The sequence below is a fragment of the Garra rufa genome, chromosome 6 (genome assembly GCF_049309525.1).
Source record: "Garra rufa chromosome 6, GarRuf1.0, whole genome shotgun sequence".
Taxonomy (NCBI): Eukaryota; Metazoa; Chordata; class Actinopteri; order Cypriniformes; family Cyprinidae; genus Garra; species Garra rufa.
The window spans coordinates 41,612,902-41,635,533 of record NC_133366.1 but is presented as its reverse complement, the minus strand read 5'-3'; the positions used below and the strand labels follow the sequence as shown (position 1 = coordinate 41,635,533).

General features: G+C 37.0%; 1 protein-coding gene across 1 annotated transcript in view; it reads right to left on the bottom strand.

The window, feature by feature from the left end:
• dlc1 (DLC1 Rho GTPase activating protein) overlaps window positions 1-12,129 on the bottom strand; it is a 137,352-nt gene extending 125,223 nt beyond the window's left edge. The window contains exons 1-2 of the mRNA XM_073841574.1: window positions 11,866-12,129; window positions 9,501-10,845 (exon numbers count right to left, since the gene is read on the bottom strand). Of these exons, the coding sequence (XP_073697675.1) occupies window positions 9,501-10,769 (1,269 nt within the window). The 5' untranslated portion in view covers window positions 10,770-10,845; window positions 11,866-12,129. The remainder of the gene's footprint in view (window positions 1-9,500; window positions 10,846-11,865) is intronic.
• Between the last annotated feature and the right edge of the window lie 10,503 nt (window positions 12,130-22,632).

The following is a 22,632-nucleotide window of genomic DNA, read 5'->3' as shown; positions in this document are numbered from 1 at the left end:
CTTATTTATATTTTCTCATTTCGACAATACTGCACAGTCAGCTCTTAAAAAGAATTCTGCTTTAAAAGCCCTGTTGGGGCAGAGAAGATCTCAGCATGAGTGTGATTGTGAGAATAAATGCCCATTTCACTCTCCTACTGGACATTTTGAGTTCATTTGACATGTTCTTTATTGTTCCTGGCTTTGAAAATCAATACTTCTCTTTCTTATCCAGCACTTTTAACACAACCGATCACTGATATAAACTGCTGTTGAAAAGTTTAGGGTGCAGTTTAGGATGCAGTTTTCAAAATATCATCTTTTGTGTTCCACAAAAAAATAGAAATATATAGCGGGTTGGAATTACAGTGCCTTGCGAAATTATTCATACCCTTTCTTTCTTTTTTTTTTTTTTCACATTTTGTTATGTTGCTGCCTTATGTTAAACTACTTTAAATTACTTTTTTCCCCACATCAATCTACACTCCCTACTCCATAATGGCAAAGCAGAAAATAGGTTTTTAACATTTGTGCAAATTTATTAAAAATAAAAAACTGAAAACATCCCGTTGCATAACCCTTTTCTGGGACACTCGAAATTTAGCTCAGGAGCATTCATATTGCTTCTAGATGTTACTACACTTCGAGTGAAGTTAAACTGTGGCTAATTCATTTGAATGAGTATGATTTAGAAAGGCACACACCTCTCAGAAAAGGTCTAACAGCCAACCAAACCAAGTCCTGAGGTCAAGATAACTGCCTGTAGAGCAGTGACAGACTTGCGTTAAGGCATTGATCTAGGGAAGAGTTCAGAAAAAAAATCTGCTGCATTGAAGGTTCAGAGAAGCATTATCCATAATGGAAGATGATTGGAACAACTAGGACTCTAGAAAATGTCTGCCAGCCCCCATCCAAGCTGACAGAGCTTGAGAGGTGAAAAGGTGAGGCAAAGAATGGCAGATAATTGCCAAATGCAGATGTGCAAAGCTTGTCACATCATACCCAAAAAGACTTAAGGCTGTAAAGGTGCTTCAACTATGTACTGAGTTAAGGGTATGAATACTTATGCAATGTACTTATTTCAGAGTTTTATTTTTAATAAATTTGTAAAATTTGCAAATCTGGTTTTTGCTTTGTCATTATTATGGTGTATGGAGTATAAATTGATGTGGGGAAAAACTAATTTAAAGCAGTTTAACATAATGCTGCAACAAAACAAAATGTGACAAAAATGAACGGGTATGAATACTTTTGCAAGGCACTGTACATATAGATGAGTAAATGCTGTAATAGTGAACTTTTTTAACTAGCACTTTTCTCATCAATAAACATCACTAAAAAGCCAACGTTGGTCGACCAGCTTGATCATTTTGGCTATGCTAGCAAGACCAATATGAAATATGCAAATACCGTGACAGCATAGAAAGAACATGAATGTCTAAAGTTAGTCTTCTCAATATAGGGCTGCTCTAGAAACTTGTGCAGCTCAAGGCCAAATCAGCAGTATTTATCAGGGAGCTAATTATGAAATTGATCTTCATCGTTAATATCTGTATCATCATAATTACTGTACCTTTGCACAATTTAATTATCTTTCTGTCTCTAAGGGTGAGTGAGAAGTGATCTATAAACCCGGTATGATGGGGCGAGGCTCTGCCTTTATTAGAAACAAATTCACACATGCATGCACATGCACATGTCTGGAATCTACAAACTCTAACACCACAAAACCACAGTCTTGATGTAAAGCACATACATAATGGAGATTAAATCTGTATCATGTGAAACAGACACAAAGACTCTGAATTTCCAACAGCATAGCTAGATGCACTGTGTTTTGAGGGAAACATTGCTAAAAATTATAGAACTACAGTGAGGGAAACATTTCTGATTTTGTATGTTTGCCCACTGACAAAGAAATGATCAGTCTCTAATTTTAATAGTAGGTTTATTTGAACGGTAAGAGACAGAATAACAGAATAACAACAACAACAAAAATCCAAAAAAACGCATTTAAAAAAGTTATAAATTGATTTGCATTTTAATGAGTGAAGAAGTTGCAAAACATGACTTAGTACTTGGCGGCAAAGCCCTTGTTGGCAATCACAGAGGTCAGATGTTTCTTGTAGTTGGCCACCAGGTTTGCACACATCTCAGGAGGGATTTTGTCCCACTCCTCTTTGCAGATCCTCTCCAAGTCAATAAGGTTTCAAGGTTGACGTTTGGCAACTCAAAGCTTCAGCTCCCTCCACAGATTTCCTATGGGATTAAGGTCTGATGACTGGCTAGGCCAGGATTTCAGTCCTTCACGGCGTAGTGTGTTACCAATTGTTTTCTTGGTGACTATGGTCCCAGCAGCCTTGAGATCATTGACAAGAACATCCTGTGTAGTTCTGGACTGATTCCTCACCATTTTCATGATCATTAAAACTCCACAAGGTGAAATCTCGCTGAGCCCCAGACTGAAGGAGATTTACAGTTATTTTATGTTTATTCCATTTGTGAATAATCGCACAAACTGTCGTCACCTTCTCACCAAGCTGCTTGGCGGTGGTTTTGTAGCCCATTCCAGCCTACAATCTTGTCCCTGACATCCTTGGACAGCTCTTTGGTCTTGGCCATGGTGGAGAGTTTGGAATCGGATTGATTGATTGCTTTTGTGGACAGGTGTCTTTTATACAGGTAGTCTCGTGTAGCCAGACATCTGGAAATCCGATCAAATTCAATTAATCAGATGACGACTTCGACATTCCTGAAGTGTTTCCAGTTAAGTGTACCATATGCATCAGACGTTTAGCCAACGTTCCTTGGGCGTGACGTCTGAGGCTGAGACTATTATACAGGTAACAAACAGCGATTAGGAGCACTCCCTTTAAGAGAGTGCTCCTAATCTCAGCTCGTTACCTGTATAAAAGACACCTGGGAGCCAGAAATCTTGATGACTGATAGGGGATCAAATACTTATTTGACTCAATAAAATGCTAATCAATTTATAACTTTTTTGAAATGCATTTTTCTGGATTTTTTTGTTGTTATTCTGTCTCTCATTGCTAAAATAAACCTATCATTAAAATTATAGACTGATCATTTCTTTATCTGTTTATAAATCTACAGATCAACTCCTATTTTTCATTCACTGACTAAACTGATGAAAAAAATAACTGACTTTGATGATCTGGGAAAAAAAAAATCTGGATAATAACGCTCTTAAAAATAAATGTTCTTTATTGGCATCAATGGTTCCATGAAGAACCTTGGAACCTTTCAACCTTGGAACACCCATGGAACCTTTCAAATGCAGAAAAGGTTCTTTATAGACGAAAAAAGGTTCTTTAGATTTTTTTAAATGTTCTTGAAAATGGTTTTTTAGGAACTGTTCCCTGAAAGGTTCTTTGGGGAACCAAAATGGTTCTTTTATGGCATCACTACAAAAACACCTTTTCGGAAGCTTTATTTTTAAGAGTGAAGAATTGTTTCAGTTGTGAACAACACTGCGTTATTTAACAAATTGATTTATTAATAACACCAAAAGACAACTGTCATCAAAAAAATAACTGCGTAAATTTTAACTGCTTAAAGGGACAGTTGACCCTGAAATTGTGTCATTAATTACTCCCTCATGTTGTTCCAAACCCATAAGACCTTTGTTTATCTTTGGAACACAAATTAAGATATATTTGATGAAATCCGAGAGCTTTCTGCACAGACAGCAACGCAACTATCATGCTCAAGGCAGAGAAAGGTAGTAAGGCCATCAATAAAAAAGTCCATGTGACATCTTAATTTTATGAAACTACGAGAATACTTTTGTACGCAAAGAGAACTAAAATAATGACTTCTTTCAACAATTTCTTCTCTTCCATGTCAGTATTTAACACGCGTTCATTTTATCAATGTCCTCACTACCTTTCTGGGCCTTGAACATGTCAGTTGCATTGCTGTCTATGTAGGGTCAAGGCAGCTCTCAAATTTTATTAAAAATATCTTAATTTGTATTCTGAAGATGAACAAAGGTCTTACGGGTTTGGAACAACATGAGAGTGAGTAATTAATGATAGAATTTTCATTTTTGCGTGAACTAATCCTTTAAAACTGCATGGTAACACTTTATAATAAGTATACACTAATAAAGTACTTACAAACTATCAATATCACTTTGTAATCATGCTGATTTTTTAAGAAAACACTGCACTCTTTGTGTAATATTATAACTATATGAAATTATATAAATATTAGTGGTGGGCTGTTATCGGCGTTAACCCTTTCAGTGGTGAGTTTAAAATATTCTAGTGGACCCCCGAGAGTGAGTTTTTTTTAAGCGACCGTTATTTTAGAACGTTCGTCCTTATTGTTTCCATGGCGACGCGTCATGCTTGTCACGTGACACAACACAGCCACAATAACACTGTATGACAGATAGATCGCTTTAATTTAGTTTTTCCTTTTTTTATCCAGAATACTAACACACTTGCTTACCATGCCATGAACTATCTAATATTCCGATTCACAAATATGTGTGAATTAGTATGATTCGTCGTTTAAAACCCTATGTAAATGATCTGGATCGTGATTTGAAACGTGAGATGGGCGCGGCCATATTTGTTCGCGCTGCAGTTCAGAGAGTCCTGTCAGCCGCGTTTACATCACGTACATTCATCCGTTTCTCCCGAAATACATGCAAGTAAGTGGCTGGTGAACTAGAAGAGGAATAGAGTGAACCTTTTAGTTACTTTGTCTATGTGTATGTGATAGAAATAAAACACATTGGCAAATTATATTTGAATAGATGGTTATTTGCTGCTTCCATAGACCTATGTGTGTATTTTACAAACTCTTAATGTCTCGTTTTACTAGTACTTATGTGTATTTAAATGTCTGAAACCTAAAATAAGCGTTATGTGGTTAAAAACACTGCATAGTTGTGATTGTATGACAAGTGTAGAGCTCGTCCTTCTCTGGCTCAGCGCCAGCCAGCGCGCCAAAGCGCAGTTTGAATTTGTCAGTTGCGTGACGTCACCGAACGTTCTAAATCCCATATGTGGGACCGTACTCCCAGGGGCACAGAAATTAGAATCCCATATGTGGGACCGTACTGCTCAAAGGGTTAACGTGCTGCGTTAACGTGAGACTCTTATCGGGCGATAAAAAAATATCGCCGTTAATCTATTCTCAAAGCTGGGTTGGGAGCTGGGTCTATACTACGCAAGCTATGATGACTTTCACCTTGATATTTTAGCGCGGATGCATACCTAGCCGAATTGCACTGTAGGGGGCGAGAACGAGTCTTCGAACCTGTGTATATGCCTACTGTGAAATTACAACATCAAACGTGACGTGCTAACATGGATGTAGCTATGAAGCCGCCGGGTTTGCTTCAGGGCAGGGGCTTTGCTAGACCCTTTTTACTGGGGCACGTGCCCCAGTGAAAATCTGCTGTGCCCCAGTAAAATCTCAAATTTGAGTTATAATTTACTTTGATAATCCCAAAATAAAGACATTAAACTATATGCAACAACTGAATTGACGCTTCTAAAAGCAACGCAGTTTAACCGAAGACTATGCACACAGATATCCATGCCCGTGCGCGTCTGTGTATTTAACTGCAACGCGCACGTCGCGCAGCCTTTTACGCAGAAGTACATGCAGTGTAGTTTGTAATGCATTTTGGAAACAGGAGATGAGCCCCTGGTCGAATATGCCACCTGGCTTGAGGAAAGACTTACTTTTAGTAATTATTTGGGTAGCACACATATTCTGAATGCCATCGGCAGAATTCAAATTAGCCATTTTAATCTAGATTAATTCCAAGATTACAGTGAGATTAATCTAGATTAAAAAATTTAATCCATGCCCACCACTAATAAATATATACATTTTCTGCCCCATATCTTGAATTATGTGATCATTCTTAATGCATATTAATAGACTGATTCATGCAGTAAAAGAAGACTAAATTTGTTTGTTTTTTGCAATATACTCCATAATGTCATGATGTCTCACGAGATCAGTATTTGCACTAAACCTGTGCAGATTTGGTTTGCATGAACTTCCATGTCCCTTAAATGAACTTCAATCTCCCTTAAAATGTTTACAAATAAAATTACGAACACACAAAAACACTTTGCATATGCAGTTTGCAGGGACTCTTCATAGGCGTAGTGTTTTTTGTACTGTACAAACTGTATATTCAAACTGTATTTACCTAACCCTACCCCTAAACCTACCCATCACAAAAAACTCTCTCTCTCCCCCTCTCTAATTTTCTGTGAAGGATAGGTTTAGGGTTAAAGGATAGAATATACAGTTTGTACAGTGAATAAACCATTACCAATATGGATAAACTATGAATGCACTGTAAACAAATAGTTTGCAAATAATTTGTTAGTACTTTATTAGTGTACACTTACAGTGTTATGAAGTGTTACCAAATTCGTAACTGAACTTCAAAAATCAATTTTCTGTTCATCCATAGATTCACACAAATTCATGCATACAGTCACAAGCGCGGGAGAGAATGTGATCTCAGACAGTTGCTCAATATGAGGAGTGATTTTTGAAACAGTCACTCTGTTAGTGCCACTTAAACAGTTCCAAGAATCTCAAATCCACCATGAAGCCCAGATTCATACTTCAACTCCCTGATAAATCCCCCGACTGACACAATCCAGCACATTCAGAGTGTCTGCGTGTGAGCAGCATCATGCGTGAAAAGGGAAATACTTCAGTTATCACTGGTCTCATTATCTCCATCATCGGCACTGCTGTGTTTTGTCCAGAGAATAACCAAATGAGCATCTAGAATGTCTCTGTCTATGTTACCAATACAATCCTTTGCTATCTTTATTGCTCATTCACAGACAAAATGATTGGAATAAGTAGGATTCCTTCTGAACTCATGTGTCAAACAGAAACTCCCACACTCAAGGGCTCTCGTTGCTCACTCCGTCCTTGAACTCATAATAGTTCATGTCTCCATTAGCAGTAGAAAAGAGTCGTTCAATGGCTCGCATTCACTCCGGCGCTCTGTAACAAACACAAATCCCCACAAGAACTCCAGCCACCAGCCCTGGATTTCAGCCTCACAAATAAATGACAATTACACAGCATGGCGTGTTTTGCTTGGGTTGGTTCCTGTCTAATGGATCCTGCTGTATAAATAATGACTGTGGTTTGGACGACGCCTCCAGGGTCTTGTGGAATAGGGCAAGGATGAATAAACACAGAAAGCTATGAGAGACTTTACCTAAGGGGCCGAGGTTGGCAAGGCGGCCGCTGTCAATCACCCACGTAAATGCATCAAGGTAAAAATATACATGCATATAAGCACACCCACAACAGATCACACATCAGCAGACGTGCAATGACTACACATACTCTACTCGTGGCCTTTTAGGTCTCTTGTGACGCCAGTTTCTTGGACCGTGGAACATTCCACAGATGCCCATGGCCAGAGATGTAAGCTGCAGTGATGTAATTGCTTTCAAAAGGGCGTGGCTGTGAGCTAGCATAGTGATTTAGGATGTGGTGCTTGAAAAGTATGGTGCTATATAAATGCTTTTAATCACAACTGTGTATACAAGCAAGCACAAACATGGAGCAGGAAGAAAGAGTCTGCAGAAGAAACATGCTGGGCCTGATTTGAAACCAGCTAAAAATAAAAGCCAGCATGCGTACTGGCCACTCATGACGTACACTGTGCACAAGACCATCTGTGGGGAATAATAGTTTTATTCAACGAGGATGCATTTATTTGATCAAACGTGACTGTAAAGACTTTTAAATTGTTACAAAAAATGTCTAATTCAAATATTTTTTTATGAACTTGCATCAAAGAAATCAAAGATTTATCAAAGAATCCTGAAAAAAATTAAGAAGCACAACTGTTTTCTACATTGACAATCATATTAAATGCTTATTGAACACCAAAAGCATATTAGAATGACTTATGACATTTAATGTGACATTAAATGCTGGCGTAATGACTGCTGAAAATTCAGTTTTGCCATAACAGTAATAAATGGCTTTTTTAAAATACACTGCTGGCCAAAAGTTTGGATCAATAAGATTTTTAATGTTTTTTTAAATAATTGTTTTGCGCATCAAGGCTGTATCTATTTGATTAAAACTTTTAAATAAAAGTTTATTTCTGTAAAACAAAGCTGATAGCATCAAATTTTTAGCATCATTACTCCAGTCGTCAGTGTCACATGATCCTTCAGAAATCATTCTAATATGCTGATATATAATCGATGTAAGAAACAGTTGTGCTGCTTAATATTTTTTGATAATATTTTTTGAGACCTGTGATACTATTTTCAGGGTTCTTTGATAAGTCAAAAGTTCAAAAGAACAGTGTTTATTCAAAATAGAAGTTTTGTGTTAAAATATACACTACTATTCAAAAGTTTGGGGTCATATTTTGAATAAATGCTGTTCTTTTCAACGTTTTATTCATTAAAGAATCAAAGAAAAAAGTATAACAGGTTCCAAAAAATATTAAGCAGCACAACTGTTTCAAAACTGATAATAAATCAGCATATTAGAATGATTCCTGAAGGATCATGTGACACTGAAGACTGGAGTAATGGCTGATGAAAATTTTTGATCAAATTAATACAGCCTTGGCGAGCATAAGAGATTCATAAGAGAAAGAAAGAAAGAAAGAAAGAAAGAAAGAAAGAAAGAAAGAAAGAAAGAAAGAAAGAAAGAAAGAAAGAAAGAAAGAAAGAAAGAAAGAAAGAAAGAAAAAGTGAGTGTTGTTCTGATTGGTTAGCAGGACATTGCTATGTGGTTTTTAGGCCATTTGGAAGTCAACAGAGATGATTCCTGTTGTTGTGAATAGATATGACTTGAGTTTGTACTTCTTTAATGTGTATGTCTCTTTAATTAAACACCAGGACAGATTTAGGTGAAAACTTCAAGTATGATCAACTTTGAAATCTAATAGCACACATTTTCTCAACAAGCTCCATTATTTGCATTATCGGTCATGTTTGTAACACAAACAAGGGGGACAAAGTGCACTTCAAAATAGGGGTTAGGGTTTTGAAAAACCAGAACTACATTATAAGCTGCTGTGTTCATGTGGGAGATCAAGGTTTGGATCCAGCCTGCATCTTCTTATTCCATTCCCCATCTCTTCCTCCCCCATATACTTCCTGCCTGCTCTCTCTCTCTCTACTGTCTATAATAAACCTTGCAAAAGTACCCCAAAATAAATAAATAAAAATACTGTGTATACAGTGTTTAATACGAAACTAATTGAAATCTTGTGATGCATAAAACAGAACTGTTTTTTTTCAGATTTCAATTTATTTGCATGCTTAATTGCGTTGTTACAGATAATTTATGTGGAAATTCCCCCAGAATTTCCCTTACTGACTGACTGATGACCTTCAGAGGCATGACACATAATGGAAACTGTCTTATGGGGAAAAGTCTTATATACTGTGTGACTTAAGGTCATTTTTATCTCTGCCTTCTTTTTTTTACTTTCATTGAGTACAAATAAAACAGCTTACCTTCCTTGTACGAAGCTTGACAAGAGAACCTTCGGCTTTTGGGACACTCTCAAGGTTCTTGGCTGTATTTGCCTGATGCTCATCAAAGAGTGCTTCAAGTTGAGGTTCTCCTCTAGTTGGCTCCTCCGAAGTTGTTGAATTCTCACAGTCTGTACTTATTAGATGTTCTGGCATCTCTGCTGATATCTGACCCGAAGCATCATCTCCAGATTCAGGAAAGGACCCCTCATGGATGGTTTGGAGTTTTGAGGAGCAGTCATGCCATGTTTCCATCATCTCAATTTTCCCAGATGGTTCCAGTTGAGAAGTCTCACAAGTAGGTGGTTTAAGACTTTCCACTTTTAACATCTCATGATCGCAATATTTTAAAATGCCATCACCATCTTGATCTTGAGATACTATGTGATGTTTAGACACTAGACTTGCTTTATTAGCATCTGAGCTCGCTTCTGGAATGTAAATTTCTTGAGAAGTTGGTAAGTTTGGGATCACAGTTTCATCTGTGTATGAGCATTCGACTTTGCCACATGTTAAAATCATCTGTTCAGACATTTCACAAAATTGCCCTTCCATAATATTGACTGGGTCAGCAGATCCTTGCTGTGAATCAGAGGTGGGAGGCTTATTAGTTACGTCTGTGATCTCGCTTGTGACACTCATATGCTCATGTACTAACATCTGACTATTCACGGTGGATTCTGTATTTTCAAAGGAAGTTCCACTTTTGGAATAAGTTGGTTCAGGACAGTCAACTTTGACTGAGTTACTGTCCTTCAACATGTTTGATAAATCATCCGTTTCCTCTATTTGAGCTAATACTGGGGTAGGAAGCACATGATGTGTCAGGCTCTGGGAAGCAGACACTTTATCCCTGTTTAGTTCATTATTATCTGGATCTCCATTGTGAGCTTGCAAATTTCCTGAAGCACAACACTGCAATTCATCTTGATCTGCCACGTTGTCTGAAGGTAGCCTGCTATCTTGGTTGATCTTGTTCAACGATTGGTTTGCACCTTCACAGTCAAGTTGAGCTCCACCCTTTAACTTCTGCACTATCCCTTGCATTGTTTTTGTACCATCTCCGATATCCTCCTGAGGGCAGGATAAAGTCCAAGCCTGGTGATGACCACACTCAGGCATCGATGCACATCTACCGCGCTGGTACCGCACATGGCAGCAGACCAAGTCTAGGTCATCATAGCTGTATTGTAATCCTGTCCGTGGGGTCACATGTTCATCCCAGCTTCTCTTACGAATGGCAACAGGCATGGCCAGATCCCTCTGCTAGCCCATAGAGTCTTATTATTACAGCCCACAGAAAGCACAAAACCAGATACAGGTCCTTCTGCAGAGAGAGTGGAGAGAAAAGAGAATTTTTTATTGTCAAACACTTGTGATCTTCATACGTGAGAGAAATGAAAACGACATACAGTAGCTAATGAACGCTATTGACATTGAAACTCAAGTGCTCTTAAACTTGTTTAGTCTGAAGTGTCTGTTCTGTGTTAAGCGGAAAACAGCATCGACAACTTAATGTGATGCCACAAACCTTTTGAACATCATAAATGCTAGATTTATTCTTGAAGAAGACCAATGGATTGTTCACTGTCCATGACTTTTGACACTTTTTCGATGCGTACAGAAAAGATTAGCACCAGTTACGGCTGCACCGAGAAGGCAGATCTCATAAACAGCTGTAGGACTGACTCGTGAAGGAAAAGAAAAATAGACGAATCACATTTACCCTCGTGCCAACCGTTGAGTCAGCCAAGGATTTCACCAGACCCTCCACCCACTCAAAAGTACAGTACAACTTCTCTACATTTCGCACAAGTCATTCTTCAGTGATTAGCCACCAAGGACCGACTTCTCTTTAAAATTACACCAGAAGGAAAGTCTCGAGATGGAAAGAAGTGCAGTAATAAAAGACCGTTGGGGGAAACCACACAGCGTGGTGAAATGGCAGGAACACTTGTAGTCCCTTAAGCCTGATAGATCTTCTTGACGTCTATGTGAAGTCAGCGGTTAGTGGCGAGCGTTCAGAGAAGGTCCTAACCAGGACATTCCTCTCACATCTGGCCAGAAGTTACTCCCTCTGTTGAACATCTGGTCGTGAGGTCCAACTTTCCTTTGGCAGGCTCTTTGGCGGATTATTCGTTTTCGATAAAGACAGTTATCTTGTCGTAAAGAAAGATAATCCTTGGTTGCTCACGTCACTGACATCCTGAACTTACTTTGTGCTTGTTTGGTAATGTCTGAGTCTCAGTATGAAAGTATAATTTCAATATAAACAAAGAAAACGTGACAGAAAACTAGTGCAGAAGTTTAAAAGAGATAAGCAAATGATCAGTCTAAGCATTAGTACCTGGATGCTTTTCTCCTTCTTCTCTCCCTTTGGCCTTGTGAGTGTGTCACTCCGTGTTGGTACTGTCCGTCTGCGGCGATGGAACGGCCAGTTACCCACTCTCCCCACCGTGTGGTGAGCTCACCCTCTGACACAGCTAGCTCTGTTCTCAAGCCAGCCAGGACGTCAAGGTCATGTGTCTCCAGGGGTCAACAACATCTCTATGGTCCCATGTGATGGTACAACTCAACACAATTGCTGCATTGAAAAGGTCTAAAGAGAAATGCTGAAAAAAGGTGAGAAATAAATAAAAGAATCCATGTTTGAAGTCTCTAGACTGTTGATAGATCAAGTGTTCAGCTGTCAGACCGGCATGCGCTCCTCAGCAACAAGCGTCCCTAATTGGTTCTGCAACCAATTTGTGTTTTTCTTTCAATGAAGCGGTTGAAGAGATGATGCAAGAACTCCAGAAGAGGGAGGGGGAAGCCATTTGTTTCGAACCAATCTCTCCCCAGACGTCTGGAGCGATCACTGGCCGTGGTCAGTTCCTGCTCGAGCTTTTTCTCCCTGGGAGAAACAAGGAGGAGGAGAAGAAAACAGAGACGCGTGGAGCTTGAAACGTGGAGAGCGTGTTGTCATCTTGATGGCATTAGAGGTCTTTGCTTGGGATGACTGTTCTTTTTGTTCCTGACAGTCTTAAGTCACTGTTTTTCTTTCTCGCCCTCTTCCTCTGTCTCTTGCTTTCTCAAACTCTCTTTTTAGAAACCAGGCTCTTCACATCTCTAAAGCACAGTTCTTCTGGAAACTGACAGTCATATACTTCTCTTACTTTTTACTCTCTCTCTCTCTCTCTCTCTGCTTTGCTTTTTTCCCCCTTTCTATTTCCGTGCTGTTCATAACATTTAATTCTTCCTATAAAATCGGCATGCCACATTCCCTTTCCTCTCACTGACATTCACACAGAGACACACACACACTCTCTCTTTCCACGCCTCTGCATGTGTGTGTGTGTGTATCAGCGTGTTAGCTGGGAAAAGCACTCTCCAGTTTTGATTAGAAGCAGACAGCGTGCTGTGTAAAGGTTTGAGTCAGAGCGCCAAGTCAGATTGCAGTAATGCTTTGGCACTCATTTCTGATTTTTTCCTTTTTTTTTCTGTCACTAACGCAACAGCTCAAGCATTCTTACCCAAACACATAAACAAACTTTATAATATAATATAATATAATTTAATAATAGAGAAGTAGTGGTAGTATTAAAAATAATTATTATTTTACTTGTTACATTTAGCTAAAGAACCCAAATACTTTATAATACTGATAAAATAAGTTAATATAATATAATATAATATAATACATTTCTCTACATATCTTGAAAAAGGGTCATGTCAAAACTCTTTGACAGTGGTGTGCTTGTTTTCGGGCTGCTTCAAAGGAAAAAAAGGTATTTTTTTGTGTATTTTGTATTTTAATGTGTGAGCTGGCTATTCACTGCCTAATATAGACATGTTTCTTGATGGTCACCCTCTCTCTCTTGCTTTGTTGTTTAAAGGGAAAAGACCTGGAACCCATACAGACTTAAGGGGCGTTGACACTGACTGCCATTTGCAGTGGCTAAGTGGCCTGAAGTCATTCGCTTTCAGCTTGAGCGCTGACAATTTGTTGGCAAACAGTAATTGTTGGTGACATGATGTGAGTGTGAGTAGTACACAACACTGTTGAGAAAAGCTTATGCAAATGAGACGACAAGATGGAGGAGAAGCTTTAGAAGTTTTATTAATGCTTTTTAAAGAAGTCTCTTCTGCTCACCAAGCTTGCATTTATTTGATTCAAAGTACAGCAAAAACAGTACAATTTTTTTATATTTTTACTATTTAAAATAACAGTTTTTTATTTAAATGTATTTTTAAATGTAATTTATTCCTGTGATTTCAAAGCTGAATTTTTAGCTTTTATGATGTTAAAAACAGCTGAGTAGATTTTTTTAAGGTTTCTTTGATATAGAAATAGAAAGTAAAAAAAAAGAATTAATCTGAAATAGAAATATTTTGTGACATTATGAATGTCTTTATCATCACTTTTGATCAATTTAAAGCATCTTAAATAAAAGTAAACTTGAACCTGAACAGCAAATCAGCATATTAGAATGATTTCTGAAAGATCATGTGACAATGAAAACTACAGTAATGATGCTGAAAATGTAGCTTTGATCACAGGAATAAATTACATTTTAAAATATATTTGAATAGAAAACAGTTATTTCAAATAGTAAAAATATTTCACTTTTTTTTTTTTAAGTTTTTGCTGTACTTTGAATCAAATAAATGCAGGCTTGGTAAGCAGAAGAGACCTCACCGTTCACAAACTTTTGACTGGTAGTGTAAATGTTGTGATTAAAAGGATATTTAATCAAAAATGAAAGTCCTGTCATCATTTATTCACCTGTGGATCCAAACATGTGAGACTTTCTTTCTTCTGAAAGACACTAAGACAGATATTTTCTTATATTTTCGAATGTTGATAACCAAACTGTTTTGGAGGGTTACAGCTGTAAGAAATTAGTACTGTAGGAAAGAAGGTTCTGATAAACATTTGCATTCACCCTGGCATGTAACGGTTTAAGAGGCCCAACTCCTGCTGCAGAAAACATCTCACAAACCACTTCCTCTTTCTTTATGCACTTAAGCTTAAGTTTGATGCCGAACAAAATGTTTCCCATCAGACTTAAATAAATTAAACTTGCTCTCATCAAGTGAACTTTGGACCAGTTCTCCTCTCTCCAGACAACATGCTCCTCAGCAAAGGTGAGCTTAGCCTTTTGATTCCTTCTGCTGATAAAAGGCTTGGTCACTACAGAGTGTCCTTTCAGTCCGTCTTTTCTTAAAGGTGACAGATCATGAAAATCTGACTTTTTCCATGTCTAAGACTGATGACACATGGGGCAACTTTTTGAGCAATTTAATAATGCGATTTTTTTGAGCAATGTTGCTTGGGCACTTTCCCATTGAGAATGGGTAACAATTTCTATCTGAATAATTTAGATCAGTCGTGGGCCCTATATCTCACCTGGCTGCCCATTGACGGCAACATTGTTCAAAAAGTTGCCCAGTGCATCTACCAACCCCGAAAACATGAAACAACCCAATCACAAGCCTTTTTCTGCAAGCAGATTTCAAGAGATTTCGCTCCCCTGTGACGTAGTAAGGAGATTTTACAATATTACCGACCCTTAATCTGTAACTTTCCGCTCACGCCGCTGTTATTTTGTTATTGCAAGCAACAACAGTGTACCAGTCCTAACGCCATGGCAAAAGTTCGAGCAAAGCATGCTGTTCTGTCATTGGCTGTATGCTATTTACACTATTTAGAGTCCCAGCCTCAGAGGAGTCAAGAGAGCAGTGGATTTATTGATTTATTTACTGTATAATACACTGATCTAATATTAACATGCCATTTCTTTCCCAGCTGTTTACCCTCACAGACATAACTGACTGTTTTTATAACTCATGTGTGTTTTTAACATAAACGTGTGTATTTGACAGTTTAAGCGCAATAAGACATAAAAGAGAACTTAGTTTAATACTCACATGCCATTAGACAGCCACTTTTTTGTGTACATGCTTTGGATGAGTGCGCTCAGAAAACCCTATATCAGAGGTTTAATATAATAAAGTTTAAAAAACAAGATTTTAGCATGATATACATGATAATCAACACTAAACAGATGTTTTTTAGCAAAGTATCTGACATATGAGCTGTAAAGGCACAGCCCTATTCTGGAAAAGGGGCGGGGAGCAGCAGCTTATTTGCATTTAAAGGGATATGCACAAAAACAGTTTTTCAGTGTTTCTGTTTCTAGTCAAAATGGGCATTTTCAAAATGATATAATCAATGATCTGTGGGGTATTTTAAGCTGAAACTTTATAGACACCTTCTGGGGATGCCTACACCTTACAATATTACATATTGTAAAAAGTTGCATAATAGGTTTTTTTTTAAACACAGCGAGGCAGATCCTTACCCTGTTCAGTACTGAACTGGCAAGCAATTTCAGCTGCAGTGTTGAACTGATTTATATATATATATATATATATATATATATATTAGTGGTGGACCGTTATCGGCGTTAACGTGCTGCGTTAACGTGAGACTCTTATCGGGCGATAAAAAAAATATCGCCGTTAATCTATTCTCAAAGTTGGGTTGGGAGCTGGGTCTATACTACGCAAGATATGATGACTTTCACCTTGATATTTTAGCGCGGATGACGTATACCTAGTCGAATTGCACTGTAGGGGGCGAGAACGAGTCTCTTCAACTTCTGTGAAATTACCACATCAAATGAGACGTGCAAACATGAATGCAGTTATGAAGCCGCTTCAGGGCAGGTGCGTTGCTAGACCCTTTTTACTGGGGCACGTGAGTTATAATTTACTTTGATAATCCCGAAATAAAGACATTAAACTATATGCAACAACTGAATTGACGCTTCTAAAAGCAACGCAGTTTAACCCAAGACTATGCACGCAGATATCCATGCCGGTGCGCGTCTGTGCAGCACGCGCACGTCGTGCAGCCTTTTGCGCAGAAGTACTTGGTTACACAAGTTTGTATAGGTAGTTATGTTGTAAATGCAATTGTCAAGCAGTTTGTGATGCATTTTGGAAACAGGAGATGAGCGCCTGATCTAATGCGCCACCTGGCCCGTTCTCGAAGACTTACTTTTAGTCATTATTTGGGTAGCACACATATTCTGAATGCCTTCAGCAGAATTCAAATTAGCCATTTTAATCTAGATTAATCTAGATTAAAAAAAATAATCTATGCCCACCCCTAATATATATACATATTAAATCGGTTTGACAATGAAATTCTATAGTCAAAACTGTTTTTATACTGTACAAACTATATTTTCTATCCCCTTACCCTGTTATACCCCTAAACCTACCCATCACACAAAACTTTTTGCACTTTCTAATTTTCAAAAAACTTCTAAAAACTAAATTCTATATAACTTATAAGCTTGCTTTCCTAATTTGGACCAAAATGCCCCCACAAAGACAAGGATTTTGGATTTGCCATCTTTGAGGGGACATTTTGTCTCCATAATTCACATATAACTCTAAATACAATAAAATGGAAAGAAAAAAGACATATCTTCCGCCTCCATATCTTTATCTCTCTCTGTCATATTCTTTTTGCCTGTCACATTCAAACCAACCTTTTGTGGTCTGAAGATATGCTCCACATATGGATGACTGCATACTCCTGGAAACTGACAAAACGGACAAAACTGAAAAGCAGACAATAAACCCACACAAAAATGGACAACCACGATCTCTGTCACATGGCCTCCTGTTTGTATAACTAAAACCACCCTTTCACTCACTCGATGATAGTTAAGCAAATTGATTTTAAACACACACTCACGAGCTCCCAGACAGAAGCTGTGTGTGGTGTGTGTGGGAGGTTGCTTGGAGGAGTTTTCATGGGAAAACTGTACTGTCCTATTTCTAACTGCTCTTAACCTCTGCTATTCCTGCTCCTCTGACCAGAGGCCAAACATCACACAAACTCATGACAACACAGAGTAGGTCTAGATTAGACTGATTAGTGATCATGTAAAAGGCCAGGGATAGTATGTGTGACTCAGCTTCTCCACTAATTATCTTTACAATATTCAGCTTCAGAGCAATTTTGTGTTCTGACCACAATCACCGTTATTTCCCAAAACATTGAAAATCATAATACGCTGATACATGAACAGCTCATTCATGCTGTACAAATTACTGCTCTGAGCTGTATTTATCATTTGAGGTTAGGCTATACTGTTAAAATTAAACTATATGAGTAATAGAATAAGGTGTGTATGTACTGTATGCAGGGCCTGTCATCTTTGCTGCAAAATGCTGAAACACACCCACACTCGTTCCTCTAGAGCGGAAACATGCCCATTTAGGAGCATGAGAGTTCCGCTCTCGCATAACAGCATCATTAGTCACATGACTCTGGATAAAGAATGACCCATTCATGAAGTGTTCAGAAGTCCCATCTGGTCTGCCCTGTGCTCCATAAGCACTGCTCAGAGCGTCCAGAGGAAATGCTCCCACATTCCTGTTTCGTATAGTTTATTATTGGTGGACGGTCAGTTTAACTTGAGGAGGGCACCCACGTGGGGCTGGTGGAAAGTTTTGCTCACTTGAAAGGGCAAGGTGAAAAAGTCGTCAACTTCAGATCTGATGCAAATGTCAACTCTCTACAGAGATGGAAGACAAATCGCTGCATTGGAATTATCAGGCTGTATCTGCATTCTGGGCGCTTTTGAGATATTGAGCTTGAGAAGTTTTTGCGTTTCATAGACTTCTGTAGGTAGAACCCCTAAAAAGGCCCAAAATGTACAAAGCTTACAAAAGAAACATCACATAATGTAAATAAGTTGTCACAGAATAATAATGAATAACTCACTTTGACAAAAATGTCAGATAGAACCTTATAATTCCAAGGAGGCGAAACGTTTCAATCATTTGCATGGAAAGTGATTTGGTAAGTGCATATCCATCAAAAGTTTGGGAAAATTCAGTTTTCTTATTACACATCCAGAACAAGAATAGAAAAGGCCAATACAATACAATAATAATAATAATAATAATAATAATAATAATAATAATAATAATAATGATAATGATAATAATAATAATAATAAACAAAAATACAGATTTTGATTTGATTAAACTTATAAAATAGAAATTGTAAATTTTTATTTTAAAATGATTAATTAGTAGCAAATTAAATATGACAAAGATATATCTCTATTTATTTCATATAGTTCATAAGTGACAAAATGAGACATTTGAAGACTCATTTCAAGGATCCCATTATATCAAACTAAAACCAGTTATTAATAATAGCTATTATATTTCTAAAATGTTTAAAATTTACTTAAAAATGTCTAATATATGCAAAAAATGAATAATAATAATATTAATAATAAACTGTTCAAATGTTGCTTTTTTAAAACCAATACAACAGAAATTATACATTTTAATCAAAATGTAAATAAAAGATTATTTAGTAGATAATAATAATAATAATAATAATAATAATAATAATAATAAAATAATAATAATAATAATAATAATAATAATAAACACTATCCAGATTTTGATTTTGTTAAAGCAATGAAACATAGGGCTGAAAAATATTTATTAGATAATAATAATAATATCAACAACAACAACAATAATAATAATAATAATAATAACAATAATAATAATAATAATAATAAATCTGATACGTAATTATGACAAAATAGGAACTCCCTTCAATAAACAACAAAAATATACAAAAAAATACATAATAATAATAATAATAATAATAATAATAATTATTATTATTATTATTATTATTATTATTATTATCATCACAAATAAGATTACATTATTTTTTAGAATTATAACATTAATGCTTACTCATAAATCAAGCAGAAGTTACACAGAATTAATTAATGGTTTGATATTGAAGCATAATCTTTAAATGTGTGTCTTGTATGTTGAGCTTCCAATATTTAATATTATAAATTATTTATTAAGTATTTAATTAAGATGTCTTTAAGAAATCTTCCAATAGTTATACAGCAGTGGGCAGACATAAAAGCAAAGCCTAACCAGGGAGACAAGTCAATCACAGAGCTTACTAGTGTGTTTAGTTTTGGCAACATGGACCCCCTACACTGAGCTTCAGATTGATTGCTTGAGCCTGGAGATCAGGACCACAACTATATGCAATAACCACCATATCCTGTTCTCACGATCTCTGGTCATAGCTGATCCCCAAACACACACCCAGGCCTTTCACAAAGCGCTGAGTTTTTTTATGCCTTTACAACTACAGTTCTGAATGACAGTCCGTTTTCAAGGTCAATGGCGACTGTACTTGACTTCTCAGTTGCTTGGATTTATTCCAGAGTTGTATGCTCTTGTATTATCTGTGCCTTCACTGCCCCCCGCACTGATCTCTTTTTTCCCTAAACCATTACCAACTTTGATTAAATCGCTCTGTCCTCTTTGGGTAATTATGTTTTTAATGGGAATTTAAATTGAGTTAAAATTGTTCATCCCCTTGAATGTTTCTCATTATTCAGCCTAAATTAATACTTTTTTTTCAGTGTTTTTGCTTTTAATTTTTTTCCAAGTCCACCAATTTGCATGATCTTATTCGCATTTGCTTCCTTGCAATGTAGCAATTCCAAATACGACAATCTGTTTGCATATTTAATTAGATACTTGGTTGATTTAATAATATACATTAGTGTATTAAACTATTTATTTCAATATGACATACGTATTGATTTAATCATGTGACTAAAGCCTGAACATAATAAAACTAAATTAAATTAAATAATGAATGATTAACTATCTGTTTTGTTTCAAAACTTGACAAGGATTTTGAGAAGGTGAAGGAGAACAGATTGAATATGCCCCATTAATTACTAGTCATTAACCAGCTGTCATGCTTCTGTTTCTCTAAATTGTTTTCTGGGAAAACACAGACTTATTTTGTTATTTAAAGGAACAGTTCTCCCAAAAATTAAATTTGTTGAAATGTATTTACCCTAAGGCCATCCAAGATTTAGAAGAGTCTTCATCGGAACAGATTTGGAGAATATTAACATTGCATCACTTCCTCACCAATGGATCCTCTGGAGTGAATGGGTACCATCAAAATGAGAGCTCAATCCACAGGACTCTAGTCCATTAATTCATGTCTTGTGAAGCTAAAGCTGTATGATTGTTAAAAAAAAAATTCCATTCATGTGTTTTAACTTTAAACCATTGTTCTGGCCAATATGTGATTCCATAATCCATTATAAAGCTTCATCCAGTAAAAAACTTCATCTCCTATTGTCCTCTCACATCAAAATCCACAGACATATTCCCTTAGAACTGTTTTGGATTTGTTTATGCTAGCAAACCATGCTTGATCAGTGCATATTTCTCTACTAATTTAGATGAGATGACGTTTTAACTAAAGAAAGAAATATTATTGATAAAGGACTTTTTTCAACTGGAAACACACAGCTCAATAAGATGGTATTTAATTTTGGATTTTTGTGGATTATTGTGATGCTTTCATTAGCTGTTTGAACTCTCTTTCTGACGGCACCTATTCACTGCAGAGGAGCCATTGGTGAGCAAGCGATGTAAAGTGAAATGTGTCCAAATCTTCACAAAAAAAAACAAAAAACAAATAAAAAACATATTGAATTCCGTAAGGGTGAGTTTTCAGCTAACTTTAATTTTATGATTAACTATTTCTTTAAGATTTTATAGTGGCTCTTTCTGTAAAGTAAAATACAGTTGAGGTCAAAAGTTTACATACACCTCGCAGAATCTGTAAAATGTTAATACACATGATTCTTAATACTGTGTTATTACCTGAGTGATTCACAGCTGTTTATTTATTATTATTATTGTTTTTTGTTTAGTGATAGTTTATAAGTCCCATGTTTGTCCTGAACAAACTGCCCACTGTTCTTCAGAAAAGTCCTTCAGGTCCAACAAATTATTTGGTTTTTCAACTTGTGTATTTAAACCCATTCCAACAATGACTGTAGGATTTTGAGATCCATCTTTTCACACTGAGGACAACTGAGGGACTCATATGCAACAGATATGAGAAGGTTCAAGTGCTTACTGATGCTCCAGAAGGAAAAATGATGCATTAAGAGCCGGGGTGAAAACTTTTGAACAAAATGTAGTTGTGTACATTTTTCTCATTTTGCCTAAATATTTTTTTTTTTCATTTATTACTGCCCTTCAAAAGCTTCAAAGACACAATTTACATGTATTATGATCCTCAAATTTAAAAAGTTTTAATGCATTGTGTTTCCTTCTTAAGCATTTGAAGTAAGCATTTGAACCTTCTGTCATAGCTGAATATGAGTTCCTAAGTTGTTCTCAGTGTGAAAAGATGGATCTCAAAATCATAGTCATTGTTGGAAAGGGTTCAAATACACAAAAATGCTAATTTAAAAAAAAAAAAAAAAAATTCTGAAGAACAACTGTTCAGCTGCGGGATCGGAGTGCCACCAGTGCAGAGCTTGCTCAGAAATGGCAGCAGGCAGGTGTGAGCGCATCTGCACGCACAGTGATGCCAAGACTTTTGGAAGATGGCCTGGTGTTAAGAAGGGCAGCAAAGAAGCCACTTCTCTCCAAAAATAACATCAGGGACAGACTGATCTTCTGCAAAAAGTATGGCGAATGGACTGCTGAGGACTGGGGCAAAGTCATTTTCTCCAATGAAGCCTCTTTCCCATTGTTTGGGGCATCTGGAAAAAGGCTTGTCCGGAGAAGAAAAGGTGAGCACTCCATCAGTCCTGTGTCATGCCAACAGTAAAGCATCCTGAGACCATTCATGTGTGGGGTTGCTTCTCATCCAAGGGAGTGGGCTCACTCACAATTTTGCCCAAAAACACAGCCATGAATAAAGAATGGTACCAAAACACCCTCCAACAGCAACTTCTTCCAACAATCCAACAACAGTTTGGTGAAGAACATTTTCCAGCACGATGAAGAACCGTGCTATAAGGCAAAAGTGATAACTAAGTGGCTCGGGGACCAAAACGTTGAAATTTTGGGTCCATGGCCTGGAAACTCCTCAGATCTTAATCCCATTGAGAATTTGTGGTCAATCCTCAAGAGGCGGGTGGACAAACAAAAACCCACTAATTCTGACAAACTCCAAGAAGTGATTATGAAAGAATGGGTTGCTATCAGTCAGGATTTGGCCCAG